This window comes from Pleurodeles waltl, chromosome 9 (assembly GCF_031143425.1).
Source record: "Pleurodeles waltl isolate 20211129_DDA chromosome 9, aPleWal1.hap1.20221129, whole genome shotgun sequence".
In the NCBI taxonomy this organism is placed as follows: Eukaryota; Metazoa; Chordata; class Amphibia; order Caudata; family Salamandridae; genus Pleurodeles; species Pleurodeles waltl.
This window is the reverse complement of record NC_090448.1, coordinates 791,526,834-791,545,097: the sequence shown is the minus strand read 5'-3', so window position 1 is coordinate 791,545,097 and position 18,264 is coordinate 791,526,834. Positions and strand designations below refer to the sequence as shown.

General features: G+C 45.1%; 1 protein-coding gene across 2 annotated transcripts in view; it reads left to right on the top strand.

The window, feature by feature from the left end:
- Window positions 1–2,446: 2,446 nt before the first annotated feature.
- MAP4K2 (mitogen-activated protein kinase kinase kinase kinase 2) overlaps window positions 2,447–18,264 on the top strand; it is a 305,818-nt gene continuing 290,000 nt past the window's right edge. The window contains exon 1 of one of the 2 annotated variants that reach the window (XM_069208012.1): window positions 2,447–2,658. In XM_069208012.1, the coding sequence (XP_069064113.1) occupies window positions 2,539–2,658 (120 nt within the window). In that variant the 5' untranslated portion in view covers window positions 2,447–2,538. The remainder of the gene's footprint in view (window positions 2,659–18,264) is intronic. The other variant, XM_069208011.1, reaches the window with a different exon arrangement.

Here is an 18,264-nt window from a genome sequence, read left to right as displayed (position 1 = left end):
TTGTGCTGTTGTTATTTTTTATACACATCACTTAAGATTTGTTCTCTTGTAGGTTGCGTCGGGGGCCCGGACAGAGCCTGTTCTGTGTGGATTGTTGGGCATTCGTTCATTCGTTGGGCTCAGAAACAAGCTTAATCACGGCATTTTGGTCAGCAACTGGGTTTGGATGGGGCAAGGATTAACGTTAGTTGGGTGGGTAAGAGTCGCATGAGGTGGGGAGAATTGTTATATGTACTTTCTAAGAGACTAGAACAAGGGGTTTGCTCAGATTTGTTGGTTATCCATTTGGGAGAGAATGATTTGGTGTCACTATCAGGTATTGGCCTCTTGAAGGCTATGAAATTGGACTTGGTTAGGGTTAAAGAATGTTGGGCAGGTACACATATTGTCTGGTCTAGTTTGGTGCCTAGGAGATTTTGGAGGGGTGCAAATTGTTTTGTGGGAATAGAGAAGCAGCGTAGGAAGGTGAATAGGGAGATGAGGAATTTTTGTAGGTCACAATTTTCGGTTTTGAATCATGAGAACATCATTGGTTCAGATGTGGAGCTATTCCGGAAGGATGGGGTACATTTATCTTTCCTGGGCAATGAGCATTATCTGTTGGAGCTTCGAATGGTGATTGCAGAGTTGTTGGGTGAGAAACTTTGGGATTGGTAGGTCTGGTGGGGAAGGAAAACGCCTATCGGGTTTTCCTGTGTGGCGGGGGTTTTGTTCACAGAAAGCCTTTCGGGGGGAAGGGGATGGATCATAAAAGATGAGAGGGCAGGGAGTTTTCACAGGCAAGGGTAACTGCAGAAGGTGGACAGCAGGACAGATGGGTAATGGGCTGGTCAGGTCAAAGTGGGGAAGGGACAAGGGGTAGTGCTGAGGGGTAAGTTTAGAGGGTGGGGCTAGGAGGTCAAATTTTTGTATTAGTGAGGATTTTTGTAGTTTTGTGAGGCTTTTATGCCAAGGTTATGGTTTATTGCCAGACCTGTTCTATTAAAGTGGCCTTTTACCCCTAAAAGAGAGTGTTGTGGTCTTTGCACTGTTTCCCCTGATGGGGGCTTGGGGGGAGCAGAGGGCTAGCCCGGTCTCCCCCCGGGCTTATCGGGCGATGGTGGAATGATCCACATAGCGAGCGGGGATTGGGTGTCCGGATGGGGCGGTGACTATAGTGCAGGCTTATAAGGCAGGGGCAGGGTGTGGGTGGCCTCTTTGGCCGTTTTCACACCCAGTAGGCGTTGCTGACTTTGTTGCCCGCCCTCCCTCCCGCTGTTTTCTTTCCTTTTCTTTTCTTTTGCGTGGGTTGGTCTTGGGGACGTTCTGGTTAAGTCTTCTTTGCAGTAGGTTGGGCATTTCCTTGGGCCTTTTATTGTTTTGAGTCCGATAGCTTTAACAGGGCAGGTCTGCAGTTTAAGTGTTTCCTGATGGGGTTTTCGTTTGTTAATTCGGGCCTGTGGGGTGGGAATTATGCCGCTGGTAGTCAGGTTTGGCTTGGCGGGGGTTTTGTTCACAAAAAGCCTTTTGGGGGGCAGGGGATAGATCATAAAAGATGAGAGGGCAGGGAGTTTTCACAGGCAAGGGTAACTACAGAAGGTGGACAGGACAGATGGGTAATGGGTTGGTCGGGTCAAGGTGGGGATGGGACAAGGGGTAGTGCTGAGGGGTTAGTTTAGAGGGAGGGGCTAAGAGGTCAAATTGTTGTATTAGTGAGGGTTTTTGTAGTTTTGTGAGGCTTTTATGCCAAGGTTATGGTTTATTGCCAGACCTGTTCTATTAAAGTGGCCTTTTACCCCTAAAATAGAGTGTTGTGGTCTTTGCACTGTTTCGCCCTATGGGGTGCAAGTGTTGTAACCATGCGATCCTGGCATGTGTTAATAAAACGTTTACAGCTGATCCCCGTTACTACCTCTGTGTGTGAAGGGATCTTGTGCAGGTGTTGCCAGCGGACTACTGTTTATGGGAAGATTGCTGTGTATCCGCAGTCGAACGGCATTGGTGGGCGATCTACTACCGCCGCTACTACATTACTCCATTTCTGTGATGAGAGTTTCCACTGCTAATGGCTGTGTTGCAGATGAAGGCTCTTTTTGTGTACGGGATGCACTTTTACTGTTGATGATGTCTGTGTGTGAGACCTGCACTGCCGCCTGCCTTCTTTGGCCCTTACGGAAGCTTAATATAAAAAATGTGTTACACAAAAGCCAAGTGAATGGCTATGTCAATGATTGGCGGACGAGTACTCAATGAAGCGATCTAACGGCAGTTCACGCTGCTAAAGACTGACGATCCTGTCTCAGCCTGCCGTTGCCGGGGTAGTACGCTGTACCGGGCCTGGGCGGGTGTATGAAGCCGGGGGCTGGCTTAGCGACTGGGACCGCACAGGGCGGCTAAGTGGGCGTGCTGGGGCTGAGCTGTGGGCCGAAGCTCGGCCCCGGGGGCCAGGCCTCGTGGTTCCCGCCTCCCGGATCTCTGCTCCCCCGCCCTCCCTGTGTTGTTCTCCCTGCTGCTCTGTGACAGCGGCCCAGAGGAAACGGAACCAGCGGCTCTCGGGCCATGAGTGGCCCTTCGGGCCCCCCCGTGCTGCAGCTGCGGGACGTGTCCCTACAGGACCCGCTAAGGGACTACGAGCTCATCCAGAGGGTGGGCAGCGGCACCTACGGGGATGTCTTCAAGGTATGCGGGGAGGGCACACTATCGAGCGGCATATGATGGTCTGGGTCGGAGGGAGTGAGCATCTTCTGAAGGGTGGAGGAGAGGGCATCTATGAAAGGCTAAGAGAAACGTCCCACTACATAGAGGGGGTGAGGGGAAGTGGGCATCCTGTCGAAGATTGCGAGGTATAGCGAGTCGTGACGTATCCCATCCCATGGAGGAGTGAGAAGAGGGAGGACACCCTTGGAGGGTGACAGGGAGGAACTTGTCGCCGCCACGCTGTGCAGCGATGTAAAGAGGGTATTGAAGGGAGGGGCTTGCCAGCTATTGATGGATGTTGTGGTCTTGCTACTCTGTGGCGTTGAAAGAGCCAATGATACTCGTCAACTCCTCGTATTTGAGGATATTAACTTTGCAAAAAGATAGTCACGCATGCATATGTGTCAGGAATGTCAATCTAAAACTAACTCATATCACCCAGAAAATGGTTTATCCCTCATTTACTTTTAAGGGCTCGCCCTCTTAAATATCGAATTTTGCCGTAATCCAGAGGCTACGGGTAGGGAAGAGAGCATGTGATGGGTTGTTGAGAGGTAAGCGACACAATGAAATGTAGAAATGGGTTTGGAATACGGAGTGTTAGACAGGGCATCTAGGCACCCACAGTGCGACATAAGGATGTGTTCTGAAGCATCATGAGAAAGAATAGAGATGGGGCATTGAGTGTTGTGTTTACTCTGCAGAGTTGGCAAGGTCCCACTACTAAACTGCTTCTACTGACTATCACGACTCACTAAAAAAGGCTGTTCACAATTTAACAACCCTTTGTGTTCTAATAAACCAGCATCTTCTTGCCCAGGGAAAAAAAAGTCCAGTTTTTGTACTTTTCAAATACAGTGGTCGTTGCACAAGAACCGGGTATTCTTTCATATTTGTTTGAGCACCGCGCCGGCTCTTACCCCCCTCCTTGCTATTGCAGTTAGCTTAGTTCTAAGGCTTCTGCCTGGTATGTCACTGGTGCGGATAGTGCTGGGGCACAGCGGGGAACCCTATATTAATGATGTTGTAGAACTGCATTTCATGCTCCCTCCTACAGTCTCCCATTTGTGAGTCATACAGTGACTGTTCACGGTCCTCACGGCAGCTGATGTTGTTGGCGGCAGGACAGCTCCTGTTTCAGTTAGATGCTGGCATTGTAGGCTCCTGTGGAAGTTGAAATAAGGTATGGCATCTCCCCCCCCCCACTCCGCGTAAGTAACGGGACTGAACTGTACAACGTCCGCACCAACATGTGTACAAGGATAGTTCTGTTTATTTTATCTCCTGCACTGGAAGTAAAAAGGCTGGCCCTCTGCATCAAATGCTCCTAGAATAACAGATTGGTGTTTGGGACTGTCTGCTTTTGGAGGTAATAACGTGACACTGTTGTCTATGAGGGAAATAATTTTATATCTCATCTTTCTGATACTTGCCTCAAGGGTACTTAAATTGGGTGGGCGTTGACTATTAAAAAACAGAAAAGTAAGGATATAACATACTGATTTTATTATACCATACATTTTTTCCAGTACTTAAAAAGATTAAATAATATTCTGCAATAAGATTTACAGATACAAAGATTGCATCAAGCCTCTATTGTGCAATTTAACAGCCACAGTAGTCTTCCCGATATTCAGGAACGCTACTGAAATGTCCACAAATGTTGCGAAGAGCCCCTATTGTTAATCTTCACAACATCCAACATGTGTTTCGCCATACCACAGTACCTCTCGCCATACCACATTACCACGCGTTCAGGGTCGTCATGTCCGCATTGTAAAGAAAAACAAAATTGCATTCGTTTATTTTTCTTCACATTCAAATATATACCATTAATATCTGTTCTCTTAAGTATCCGATCTCTAGTATAGTACAATATTTGCTCCTGTGTGAAAGAAAATGCTCCCAGTTTACAAGTTCTACTCCTAGGACAGCAAAGGCAGAAGACATACATTATTTGATCCTCTGGAAAAAAAGTTAGCTAGCATCATACAGAAGCTGCTCTTGATATAGGAAAGAGCAATGTACAGTATTTTTCAGTTCTATCACTAAGTGGGCCGTACATTACTCTTTCTGCATTTGAAGCTTCCACAATATGTGTTTGAAGCCCAAACCTTAGTCAAGCCTACCACTGTTTGATGAACAGCCTCTCTGGATTGACCATTATACAACTAATCTATAGTCAGCTGTAAGTGTGCGCTTCACTTTTAAGGGTTTCAGCCCAGCTAGCACTAGTCGGGACTGCTGGATCCATTTCCAATATGAATCTACTTTAGATACTTTGCTATTTAGTTTTGCGTTGGCACATTAATTGGACCATGGGATGCCTTCTGTTGGTTTGCCCTGTTATCGTTCCCTGTACTCTGTATTTAGGAGGATGGATTGGTTTGCTGGGTATTCCTCATTATTCCAAAAGAATGCAACCAACAATAACTTCCCAATATTTTTTATGGAACTGACCTGCATTTACTGCACAATATGGCTGACTAATTCTTTACTTGTTTCATTGCTATTATTTATCCACTTTGGAATAGCCTGACTGGCCATTTGGATATGGAATATGTTATAAAATAAGAATTTAAATGAGCAAGCCTCTAGATCTGAACAAAATGTTTAGCAGGTTTTTAGTATTCTTATATTACAGTGATTGGCAGCAATTAAAGGTGCAGATAAAACATGCTATAAAGGTAACTCTAAAGTTAATTAGATCTGACTTGACAGTGCAGCTTTCTGGAGTCCTATTGGTAGTAGCTGCATAAACTGTATATAGATTAGGCTTTGGCCCCGCTTTGAGGAGTATCACTCTCAACTTTGGTGTAACAATGCACTTTCCAAGAAATGCTTCCATTAGACTGCATAAGGCACTATTTTACTTCTGAAAAAATACACTGAATCATCACGCTGTTTGCCGCAATAATTTTATCTCCTAAATGCTTCATATACAGAAATTGTCATTTATACCCCTTTTTCCCAGCATGTGCAAAGCCAAGGTAGCAGAATTTAATGCAATAAACATCAGTTGTGCATGCAATGTATCTAAACGTAATTTTTTAAAGGTCTGAGTTTACATGCATTGCACATTAAAGCACAACAGATTGAATTTGCCAATGCTTGTTTTAAAATGGTTGCCTTGATGACATTGCACAGTCTTTTTCTTTGCCATGTGCTAATGTGTTGCTGTGCGGTCATATGTCATCTCTTACCAAAAAGGAATGAGAAAATGTTTGAGGAGAAAGTTAAGAATGAAAGGAAGGAGGATTCTACTTAATTTACACCCAGCACCACAGTGGTCCCTGGGATCTGAAATACAGGTTTGGGCTTGTGTGGAGGGATGATGGCAGCAGGGTAATATGGTGATGCTTTTTCAGTTGTAATCCCCTCACTTGGCATAAATAAGCAGCAGCAGGCGATATCCACTAACTCAAAAAGGATGTGTAGGTTTTTGCTCACCCCCCCCCCTTCCAGAGGTAATGTAGCTGGCTACCAGTTATTGCACTGTTTAATGCAAACACGCACAGTGCTACATATTTCTCTTCTGACTTTGACTGCACTATGCTGGCAAGCCCAAAAGGAGAGTGCGTCTCGCTGAATCCACTCCGCTAGGGTTTCAATCATCAGCGCAAACAGTAGTGGGGATAGAGAGCATCCCTGTCTTGTGCATTTCCTAATTGGAAGGAGTCAGCTTTATAGCGGTGGAAAATGAGGCGGAAATGCATCCTTTCTGCACCACCCAGAACACAAAGGTAAGGGGTGTTGCTGTACTTGCCCGTGGCAAGCGGTGTGTATTCACTTGGTTCTCTGCAGATAACTATAGGAGATGGGCTATTATTAACTGTGAGCATAATGCAGGAGCTTTCACTCTATCCTCACTGAATGGCCTGATAGTGGATGAGCCGTGGGGTTTAGAATTCTTATCAGTAGAGCTCTCAGCTTGGCCCACCCCCATGTCCTATGCGGTGATGTGAACTTCAGTGGATCTCTGACTATCCAGAGAGAGAGAACCAGTTTCAATTACGGCCAGTATACAGGCCGTAAGCCCCGAGTGTATAGAGCTCAGTGTAGATTTGAGAAGGAGTTAGGACTGGTGGATGTGTGGCCTAAGCTTAGAGCACCTGACCCTGGTTTTACATATTATTCAGCTCGCATGGCTCTCTGACTCTTTAAGAGGATTTTTTTATAACACCAGAATTATTAACTGGGGCATGTATAGAATTATACCCTCTGATTATGTCAGAGCATAATCATTTAGTCATTGAATTTAGCAGAAGGGCTCAAAAATAATGGGCGGAGCTGGTCCTTTGAAGGAGGTCTCCTAGGGGATCCAATTTATGTTCAACATATGAATGATTGGATACATTAATTTTTGAAATTCAATGTTAGTAGTGCCCCAATAAGGGTGGTATGGGATGCTTTTAAAGCAGATGTCTGGTGGGAGACCTTGAGGTATAGTCTGAGTTGCCCGAAATAGAATCAATCTTCGATCAGGGACTTGTTCCAGAATCTTAACCTTACAGAAGCCAGATTAGCGTCAGCAATTGCTGAGAGGACAGGTCTTGCCGATGTCCAACAGCAGATCGCAATTGTCAAGGCTGCAATTAATGATATTATGGTTAAGAACATAGCTGAGAAATTCATGGCTAGGCATCAGGAATGCAATGACTATAATGAGCCTGTAGGGCACCTTTTAGCAGGACATACTCGCCAGAAAGTGGTAATTGACATAATAAATTAAATAAGGGATGCACAGGGTGGTTTGATCTTGCTTCCTGGAGACTTCAGGGAATTCTTCAGGAGCTACTATGAAATATTATATTGAGCTCTGCCTGTAGTGGGAGAACAGAGTATGGCACTTGTTGGACCTGGCTCTTTTTGCAGGGTAATTTCCAAACTTTTTGCCTCCTTCCTCCTATTTTTTTCGGACCTGTTTTTGTTGGCTTTAGACCTCTGGCCACTTTACCGCTGCAGACCAGTGCTAAAGTACAGGTGCTCTCTGTCTAAATTGTATGGGTGACTGGTTTCTCCATGATTGGCTTATTTGATTTATTAATAAGTCCCTAGTAAAGTGCACCAGAGGCGCCCAGGGTCTGTAAATCAAATGTTACTAGTGGGCCCGCAGTACTGTTTATGCCACCCACATGAGTAGCCCTGTAAACATGTCTCAGACCTGCCACTGCTGTGTCTGTGTGGGCAGTCTGGAACTGCCAGTTCAACCTGTCAAGTGTACCGACTTGCTAGGCCCAAACCTTCCCTTTTACTACATGTAAGTCACCCATAAGGTAGGCACAAGGCAGCCCCATGGGCAGGGTACAGTGTATTTAAAAGGTAGGGCATGTACTGGTGTGTTTTACATGTGAAATAATGCTAAATTCGTTTTTCACTATTGCAAAGCATATCTCTCCCGTAGGTTAACATGGCGATCGCCTTGAAATACCTTTTTAGTGTAATTTCCCATTGGGAGCAGATAGAGATGTGGAGTTTGAGGTCTCTGACCTCACAATTTCAAAATACATTTTTTGGTGAAGTTGGTTTTTGAATTGTAAGTTTGAAAACGCCAATTTTAGAAAGTAGGCATTTTTTTGCATAACCATTCTTTGTCTCTGCCTGGTTGTGGAATATATGCCTGGGTCAGGATGGGAGTTGGGGTGTGTGTGAATTAACTGTAGACAGTCATACAAAGGGAGATGAGGTGTGCCTTGCTTATCCTGATGGGTCTTCCTGGGCTAGAGTGGAGGGAAGAGCTGACACTTGCACCTGAATAGGGCTGTGCTTGTCCTTACACAAAGCAGTCTTCACCCCCTGAAGTGTGTCTGGGGCAGGAAAGGCCAGGTCTTGTGCATTACAAATACTTTCCTTTGAAGTTTGCCTACTTCAAAGGCAGAAATGAGCATAAGTATTGGGCCTCTGCGACCACAACTTCAGAATACTTCTGGACTGAGGACATTCTGCCAGGAAGAAGAGTTAGATCCTGCTTTGCTGTGCTGGCCTGCTGCTTGCTGCTTCTGTCCTGGGAGAAAAGGACTGGACTTTGCTTTCTACATCCTGCTTTCCAAGGTTCTCCAAGGGCTTGAACTCTGCTTGCCTCCTGTTAGAAGTCTTCGGGACATCAAAGACTTCATCTACCAGCACATGGGCTCTCTTGCTGAGAGTCTTGGCTCGCCAAGTGGTGCCAAATCCCATCCCTGATCCTTTGGGAGTGAGTTCTGGTGTAACCAAGAAGAAACCAATGGCACCGACTCCAGAGCGACTTCAGAACTGCTCCGCTGTCTGACTCTTCACTACTGCCTGCATCAGAGCCGTGGGCCCCGCTGAGTACAACAACTGATGCCACAGGCCCGACACCGCTGCAGCGCCTTCAAAGTCCCACCACATCGTGACTCCTGAGTGCCGGGTCCCTGACGTCTGGGACACCCGACTCTGACTCCAGCAGAACCTGTGGCTCTGTGGTGTGATCCTGACACCGCAAAGTCACTGCCGCACTTCGTGGCCTGCTGGATTCATCAACTGCCGGATCGCAAGAAACCGACACCTTGCAGCCGATGCCACATCACCTCCCTTGCAAATGTAAGGAACCAACGCCTTACCTCCCCTGCCTCGCAGTAAGGAACCAATGCCTCACCTCTCCGGTAGCAGTAAGGAACCAAAAACTCACCTCCCCGGCAGCAATAAGGAAGAAACACCACACCGGCTTCAGCGACCCCTCACCTTCCCAACTCCTTGCAAAATCTTTGCTTTCCCATAGTTTTCCAGGGTACTGTAGCTGCGGGTCTGTGCGACTCTGTGACCGGCCTGCAATCCCTTGCGAGTGGCATCTGACTGTTGGGAACGACTTCATCAACGACGTCGTGATAGCCCCAGTTGGAGCTAGTGTTTCTAAGCGCTTTATTGAGATTTAATCTTTAAAAAATTGTATCCTAGCTTGCATATTTTGGATTTTTGTCATTTTGGTCTTTTTTTATTCAGATAAATATTGGCTATTTTTCTAAACTGGTGTGGAGTCCCTTTTTGGTGTTTTCACTGTGTGTGTACACACAAATTCTTTACACATTGCCTCTGAGATAACCCGGGCTGCTTGTGCCAGGCTACCAAGGGGGGTGAGCAGGGGTTATCTCAGTTGTGTGATTCCCTTACCCTGACTAGAGTGAGGGTCCCTAATTGGACAAAGTTCAACCCACTGCCAACTAGAGACCCCATTTCTGTTTTTGTGCAGTGTTAGAATGGGTGGAATTACTCAAGTGGAGTGTGATGGCCTGAGTGTGCAATGTACAATGGAAGAAATAGGCGCTGCTCTCCAACAACTGCCACCATGGCAGGTCATTGGGGCTGACCAAATCCCATTAGAATTCTATAAAGCCTTCCGCCTGGTTCTCTTCCCAGTGATGCTGGAGCTCTTTGTACAAGCTCTGAATGGTCAGAGGCCCCCAGAATCTTGGTCGACTGCTAATATAATATTCTTAAGGTAGGGAAAGGCCCCGCGACCCTAGGTCATATCAGCCCATAACTTTAATAAATAGCGATGTGAAGATTTATTCAAAAGTGCTGGGCACATGGCTGAGTGCCGTAATCACTAAATTAGTTTCTACTAACCAGCATGGCTTCATCCCTGGCAGGGACACCACTGATCATATTCAAAGGGGTATAACACCCTTTGATGCCACCAGAGTGGTGGGCAGGCCCATGGCCCTCGTTCTGTTGGATGCAGAGAAAGCATTCAACAGTGTCAACTGGGAATATCTGGGGAAGGTCATGGGTACGCTCGGATTAGGAGGGTGGTTCATTAAAGCAGTGCAGGCCATCTAATATAAACCTGTAGCTTTCCTTTAGTTGATGGTAGGACAGACAGGCCCTATATGCATTGAAAGAGGCACCAGGCAGGGGTGTCCGTGTTCTCCATTACTGTTTGCGCAATACATCGATTCCCTACTCCGCAAATAGAAGCCTGCCTAGATATACTGTCAGTTAGGCGCTACGGCTGGGACACGAAAGTCTTAGCCTACGCAGATGATTATGGCAGTGGTAACTGTCAATCCGAACACCGCACTGTGGGAAATGGAGGTGGAAGTACATATGTTTGTAGAGTTTTTGGGGTATTCCTTGAATGGTAGTAATACTCAGGTAGTTGCGAATAGCTGCACCCCTACGCAAGATGCACGGAAGGTCGAACATGCAGCATATTTGGGGATTTGTATTAGTGCTGAAGTGGATAAAATAGTTAAACTAAATATGGCTTCAATAATGAGGCAAGCAAAACAGCATTTAGTGAGTAGGAATAATTTGGACCTGTAGGTAATGGGCTGTTGCAACATTGTTAAAATGCTATTGCTACTGAAGCTCCTTTACCTGTTCCGGGCTATCCCAGTAGAATTTGAAAGATAATGGTTCGCAGGCATGGGAGCCATAATCGCTAGATTTATTTGGTCATTTGGGAAGATCCGGAGGGCGAATGAATGGTTGTCCTTGCCCAGGGAAAGGGGCAGCTAGGCCCTTCCGAATCTAAGGTTGAATCAATCAATCAATCAATCAGTTTTTGTAAAGTGCAGCCACTCACCTGTGGGAGTCTCAAGGCACGGGAGGGGAGGGGCCTCATCCAAAGAGAGAGGTCTGAGGTCTTAGGTCTGGGTGGTGCAGTGGGATCTGGCGGGGTGTGGAAGGAGAGACGGTTGTTCATGTAGGCTGGTCCTGCATTGTGTATGGCCTTGTATGTGTGGGTGAGTAGCTTATTCACCGGTAGCCAGTGGAGAGTCCTCAGGTGCTGGGAGATGTGTTCTGGGGGTGGGAGGTCCAGAATGAATCTGGCGGAGGCGTTCTGGATGAGTTGTCGTTTTTTGATGTTTCCAGTTGAGGTGCTGGCGTAGAGGGCATTGCCGTAGTCGAGCTTGCTTGTGACTAAGGCATGGGTGATTGTCCTGTGACAGTCACCTGGGCTCCATCCGACGATCCTCTGAAGTTTGCGGAGTGTGTGCCAGCAGGAGGAGGCGACTGAGTTTACCTGGTGGGTCATGGACAGGGAGGGGTTAAGGATGATGCCTAGTTTGCAGGCATGCTCAGTCGGTGCAGGGGGGTCGCTGAGGTATGTGGGCCACCAGGAGTCGTCCCAAGCTGGGGGGTGGAGTTTCCGAAGATGATGATCTCAGTCTCGTCGAAGTTGAGCTTGAGGCAGCTTTCTCTCATCCAGGTGGTGAAGGCTTCCATTCCTGAGTGGAGACGACAGCCACTCTGCAATTCACAAGGCCTCTGTTTATAAGCAAAGAGAGGGTACAAGGGCTCCAAAATTACACACCAAATATCAATGAGTTGCTAATTGGGACAGTGTCAAACTTCTGCTGTTGTCGCTGGTAGAACCTAGCAACTACAAAAAGGGTTGATTTAAAGTGCTGGAGGCTGCTTTCAGGGGTTGGACTATTTGGCGGCAAAATTGGGGCTAGGTCGGTGTAATTGGTATACCCCGGTCTTCAAAAAAAACCTTTTGCCAGATATATTTCACCATGTCTGTCTGGTGAGATGGGGGCAACAGGGGCTTAGAAAATTTGGGATTTATTTCAAGGTGTCAGTCTGGCAACTTTAGAGGAACTCCGGGGTCAATTTGTCTTAAACCACAGAGATTTCTTCAAGTACCTGCAGCTTTGTGATTTTCTGTATAAAAAAGGTCTGTCGGTGTCAGTGGGTTTTCTAAAGTCCCACTTTTGGAGGTAGTGACTGGGGCTGCGAATGTCGCAATTAGTTTGATATATTCAATCCTTTGCTGTGACCAACATGAGGATTTAAAGAAGCATAAGAGCAAATGACAATTAAGACTTGAAACAGATGATTTGAGTTTTTTACGAGTCTTTCAAGCTCGACCGCACTATACTCTTCTTTTGGGGGCTTCAGGTACAGCACTACAAAACAATCTCCGATCTCTACATCACCTCTGCGAAAATTGTAAAATTGTTAAATGGTGGGGGGGGGGATGAAGGGACATGCTGCTCACGCTGTAAGTCATTTGAAGCTGATCTTGTACATGTTTTCTTTGTGCCCTAAGCTAGATCTGCTTAGTTTGAGATCTCTAAGTTCTTGGGTACAGTGATTAATATTCATTTGGTAGTCACTCCAACGGTCATGCTCCTCGGGGTACACGAGACACCAGCTGCTATTAAGAGGGAGTTTTAAATTTTTGTGGCAAGGCCCATGTGCTGTATATTCATAGGGGCAGCATGGCCTGATCTTCAACCCTCATCCTTTCAATAATGGCTTGGGCGCCTCCTTTCAATGTTGAATTTAGAGAGTGTGCTATATGAATGTAAGGATTGAGGCAGAAGGGGAGGAAATCTTGGTGCTCCTTGTGGAATGGGCTAATCTTCAACATTAGATGGGAAGATCTCTATTCCAGATAGGAACAACAAGAGAGGGAATATAGCATCTAATATAAGACACTGTTATGGTGTTGTTAGGATACTTCTTAGCACTTTTAGTTGCCCTTTATTCCATCAAGCACTTTAGGACATGGTGGATTGGAAACTGACTCTCGGTACCACTTAATTGTATCTGAAGACTCTTTTTTTGCGCTAGGTAAGGAAATGGTATATTAATGATTCACCAGACAACAGTGATTATCGGTTGCTTGTTTTTTTGTAGCATAAAGAATGATGTGGTCTCATATATCATTTATATAGGTTTGATCCACATGTTTGGTCATGATTTGAGCTGTATATTTACTTTCTGTTGTTCTTTCTTTTTTCCCTGTATGTCTGCTAATACTTTTTTTAAAAATAGGATGGCCTGAATTTGGGAGGCGAGGAAAGAATTAGTTGGGATCAGGATATGAAACTGCCTATATTCCATCCATGCACTCACGTAATCATCATTTTACGTTCCCTACCCATCCATCTATCAGTGTACTCATTTGCTCATCCATCCATTCTTCCAACCCCTTAACTCGTTCTTACATTAACTAGCCACCAATAGAACTTGACACACAAACTTATCAAAGAAAGAAGGCATTTTGAAAAAGGCTTTGTCTATGTTTGTATAGTTGGCAGAGACACTGGGCTGAAAGATATGTTGGAAATATATGTGAATAGGGGTTCTAAAGCATAAGTGTGTTTTACTAGTTTGGATCTGTCTGCTGTGATAGTCCTCCTATATATTACACTTGTATGTTTGGCAGGGACTAATTTCGATAGCTGCATGCTTTGGGTGCTGGGTGCTTTTGGATGTTTTTAATTGTTTTTTGGGTGCCTGAAGAGTCGGCCTCTGGTTGTGTGTTGAGGGTAGCATGCTGCCTCTTACAAAACACATAATTTAAGACAATAAATGGTAGATGGACTTAGAACGCTTGACACCAAAGGCTAGATTTAGACTTGGGTGTCAATGGAAAATCTTTTGATTTCTTGAGAAAGTGCTAAATCTGGAGGTGATTCCATCCCTGAATGCCTCAGTCTAACCATAAGAAATTTCACTAGTACATTCACCTCTGGATTTAGACCTTCTCCAGATATTGTAGGATTAAGGAAAAAACTATTCAAAGAGACCTTACGGAACGACCTGTGCTGTAGTTGGAGGGCAGGTTTCTTTATGAAAGTGTCAGAAGCCATTCAGTTAGGAGGGTATTTTTTAAATTTCATGTTAGGCTCTAGTGTTACAGCATCAGCCTTATAGCTCCTGTACCAGCACACCACACAGTCACCAGCATCTCATGCTTATTGACATTCTCACAGATTACATACTCAACATGGCAACTCAGCTCATGCATACAGACATATGTCACCAAATCACTCACTCTGCTTGCACACAAGACACACCAGAAATGCCTCATCACTAGCGCTTGCTTTCTGTGTTTGTTTGTAGGATCCAGCAGATGTTGTCTGATGCCTCTTTTTAGGTCGAGCCTAGGCAGCTCTAGCTGCAAGGCATGCTGTATTCATTCTATGGGCTTTAACCACGCCCACTCTTGCCACTCGTTCTTTGTTGTTCTTGTCTTAAATGCCTCCATTGTATTAGTGCATTTTTCTAAATGTTCCTCCTTTGTGTGATTAGTTCCTTCCTAGGTGATTTTTCACCCCAAAAATATTTTTGTTGACCATCACACTACGTTCACGTACGTTCATGTTTTCTCCTTTTACAGCGTGTGATGGCCATTTCTCACTCCTGTCTGGTTTCAGTTTTGCCTTTAATCCCAGCCGCGATCCTTTCTCTACGTGGCTCGGCACCATGCGTCATGTTAAATATTATTCTACTTATTTAATTAACTGCTCCTTGTATTGAAACTTTTATAGTTTTATTTGAACTGCTGATGCTGAGACTTGAACTGGATCTCCCAGTTCCAAAGTCGGCAGCTCTCAATGTTATGTCATATCCTTTCTCCAAGACAATTGGCGTTTTTTCTCTGTGTACTCTGAGAGTTCACCCCTATGAGTGTTCTTCACTTTAGGTATGTGATTTTTCTTTCATTTATGTTTTGATTCTATGTGCAAAGTCCTGCAGTCGCGGGTGTTGGATATTGGTAGATGCATGGCTTCAGCATGTCTTTATTACGGGCTGCCTCCCTGCTGAGCGACTAGGAATCAGTCATGTTTGTGGCCAGTTTCTGAAGCTTCTTCCATTGCCTAGCTGCTTTTTCTTGTTACACATCCTCTTTTTTGGCGCAAACCTGCACTATTTTACTTCTCTTCAGGAAAGAACGCATGATTTATTTGTTCCTTTCCTGTGATCAGAGCCGGGGAGCATGACACTCCGTAGTAAAGCTCTGCGCCGCCAGTACAGCAATTCGAAGCAAATGAGAGTTCACCCACCAAAAAAGAGGACTAGAAGGAAATTCCAAATTCAGCTTTAATATTGTTATACCTGTAAAATAAATATTTAGCGAAAAGCTTAAAGAAGTGTGTTTATTTGAATATAATGACTGTCAGACGATTAGCTCAATGAGGCCTGGTGCTGTGGCAGTATGAACCAGTTAACGTGAGTTTTGTAAAATGAGTTTGATTAATCACTTTTGAAAAGAATTCACATACACCTACACACCCCTCTGGGACCTCAGTTACGTCCCTGACTCTGTCCCCTTTGGTTGTCTTCCTAAGAATGTACAAGCGCTTGACTCATGCAGTAATAGTGCGTGAAAGACTGTCCCTGTGGGATGAACAGCTGAACCCCGGCTCGCAGATTCCTTTCAAACATTCATTATCCAGGTGCCCAATTCCCAGTCCAGCTTGCAGCCCTCCTGAGCTTACAGTAGATTAACCCCCACTAATTTACAAAAGTGTTATTAGCCGTTTAGTCCTTGCCTCTTGACCCACATTATTTTCCAATGTTTTCTGAAGGCCTTTGCTCTCTGAAATTTTAGGAAACAGTACATATTCTGTGGCAAATTTCTAAAATGTGCAAAATCTTCAGAGAATAAAGAAACCAGTGTTTCCCGCAGAAAAATATGAACAACAACAAATCGTACTCCAGGGAATATTGGGGTATACTAATCTAAACCAGGCATTTTAGGTTTTGCTTCAACTGATTGTTTTCTAGGACCTGTTGTGAATAATTGTCAGAACTCCATGAGAGTCCACATGTCTCGTGTGATCACTAGCAACTCTCTCTAGATCCATCCATTACTCCCTGCCTCTCCACTTAGTACTCTCTTCTCTGTTATTTATTAGGGTCAAGTGCAAAGGGCTCCATCCCTGGTGTTATCTCTCTACAGGCTTGTAACCATGCCCATGCCCTGCCTATCAGTTTGGTTGGTTCGTCGGCTTGCCTTTTACAATTCACTTGATTTTATTAGTGAAAGGCATGCATATGTCATGCCTTCTCCGGTGTTTAGCCCGCCTCGAGTGCACCGGCCAACTACTGAAAACATATGAGGCTCCATGTTTTCCGGACTACATCTTCTCTTTAGTTCATAGGCAGCGCGATCTCGCTGGGCAGTAGTTGAGCGCTTTGCATGACGTTGACTCGGTTACATGGATAATTGTACTTTTGACGGTTACATGGATAACTGCACTTTTGACGCTTACATGGAGCGAACTTATGTTTCTTTTTGTGTGTTTGCTTTGCGCTAATGGCAGCCGTCAGCTCACTTCTGTGAAACTGTTTTACTTTTCAGTTTATGTGGCAAGAAAAGTCAGCTTAGGAGTCTACAACGCTAATAGCTTTAACTCAAGTAAAAGCATTGCAAATGCTTGTTTATTTCTGCGAGGCCCAGTAGCTCTACACTGCTACTGGACCGTAGATGTCTTTTCTTTAGTGGTTATGCACATAGTATTGTTTTTAATGTACTGTTTGAAAATGGCTGCAGGCCAACATGAAATGGTAAAATATAATGCTAAAACGGGCGGTAGTGTATCACTATATATGTGCAGACAGGCACGGTCACTGGCAGCCATCTTGAAATTAATTTTTATGATATAAAAAAATCTTTTGAAGGTGGATGCCAACCATGCTTGCTCAAATCTTAGACTGTTTTTTCTTAAGCACAAGAAAAGCCCATCCAAGATGGCCTTCATACACCTCTGTATGCACATATGGCAGATCTCTTGGAATTCTATTTTCTTTTGCTTTATAGAAAATCATTCCAAGATAGCCACCACCCCTACGTGCACATGCAGTGTGGCCATCTGGGAGGGGAAAACAAGCATTGGCAAAAGCCTGTGGGTTTCACTGGCTCAACCAATTGGCTTTGCTAGTGGTTGTTTATGTTGTGTTCGATGTTTAGGCTGACCCAAGTTAATGTGTGGCAGAGCTTTTTTACACTCTGCACCTTCCTTGATTGAAGCTTATACACTGGTATTATGGACCCTTATATCTTCGATTGAGACATTTATAGCGGTCTTACTAGAATTGCAGATAAGCAGTGGCGTAGCGTGGGGGGTGCAGGGGGGGCCGGCCGCACCTGGCGCAACATCTGGGGGGGGGGCGCGCTCGCACTCGCGAGTGCTAAAATCCACGGGTTAGAGGGCGCAAATTACTTGCCTTGCCCCGGGTGCTGACAACCCACGCTACGCCACTGCAGATAAGAACTAGCGGTAGTTATAACTTAATTGGTAAGACTTTTGACAACAGGTGCATTGAAGTTAAATACCAACATTTAACCCAAATCACTCAACCTGAGCTGAATAAGGAGGCAGGTGATCGATTGACTACCAAGGCCAGACCAGGCATACCAGATGTACCAGGAATCTGCTGTTTCCCTGGGGGGCTGGAAGGGTGGGAGGGGCGCTTTTGTTACTGGGTGCCGGTTTTGTACCACAGCAGCAGTTTTAAAAACACTGCAGAATTCCTTGTATATCCAACAGTTTTCAAGCATAAAAAAAAGTGCCAAGATTACTCTGGTGATTATTGTACCTGCCGGAGAGAGATGTGGTTTTGTATAGTGGAAGTATTGACTCATCTAAGGTAGTGCAGAGGGTTAAAATGCTTGCTGCAGATCACAGACCAGTATTTCATGACACAGCTGTCATGTCACAGAGCTCGTTTTGTTAGTCTGCAGTTCATAAATTACAATCATAATCTAGCAGAGTGAGCTATGAACTTCAATCAAAGAGCTGCATGCAAACTGCATGGTACATATTAGAAGGTTATGTTGTTTCTCAGTATTTGATTACCCCAATTTTGCTAAAAAAGGGT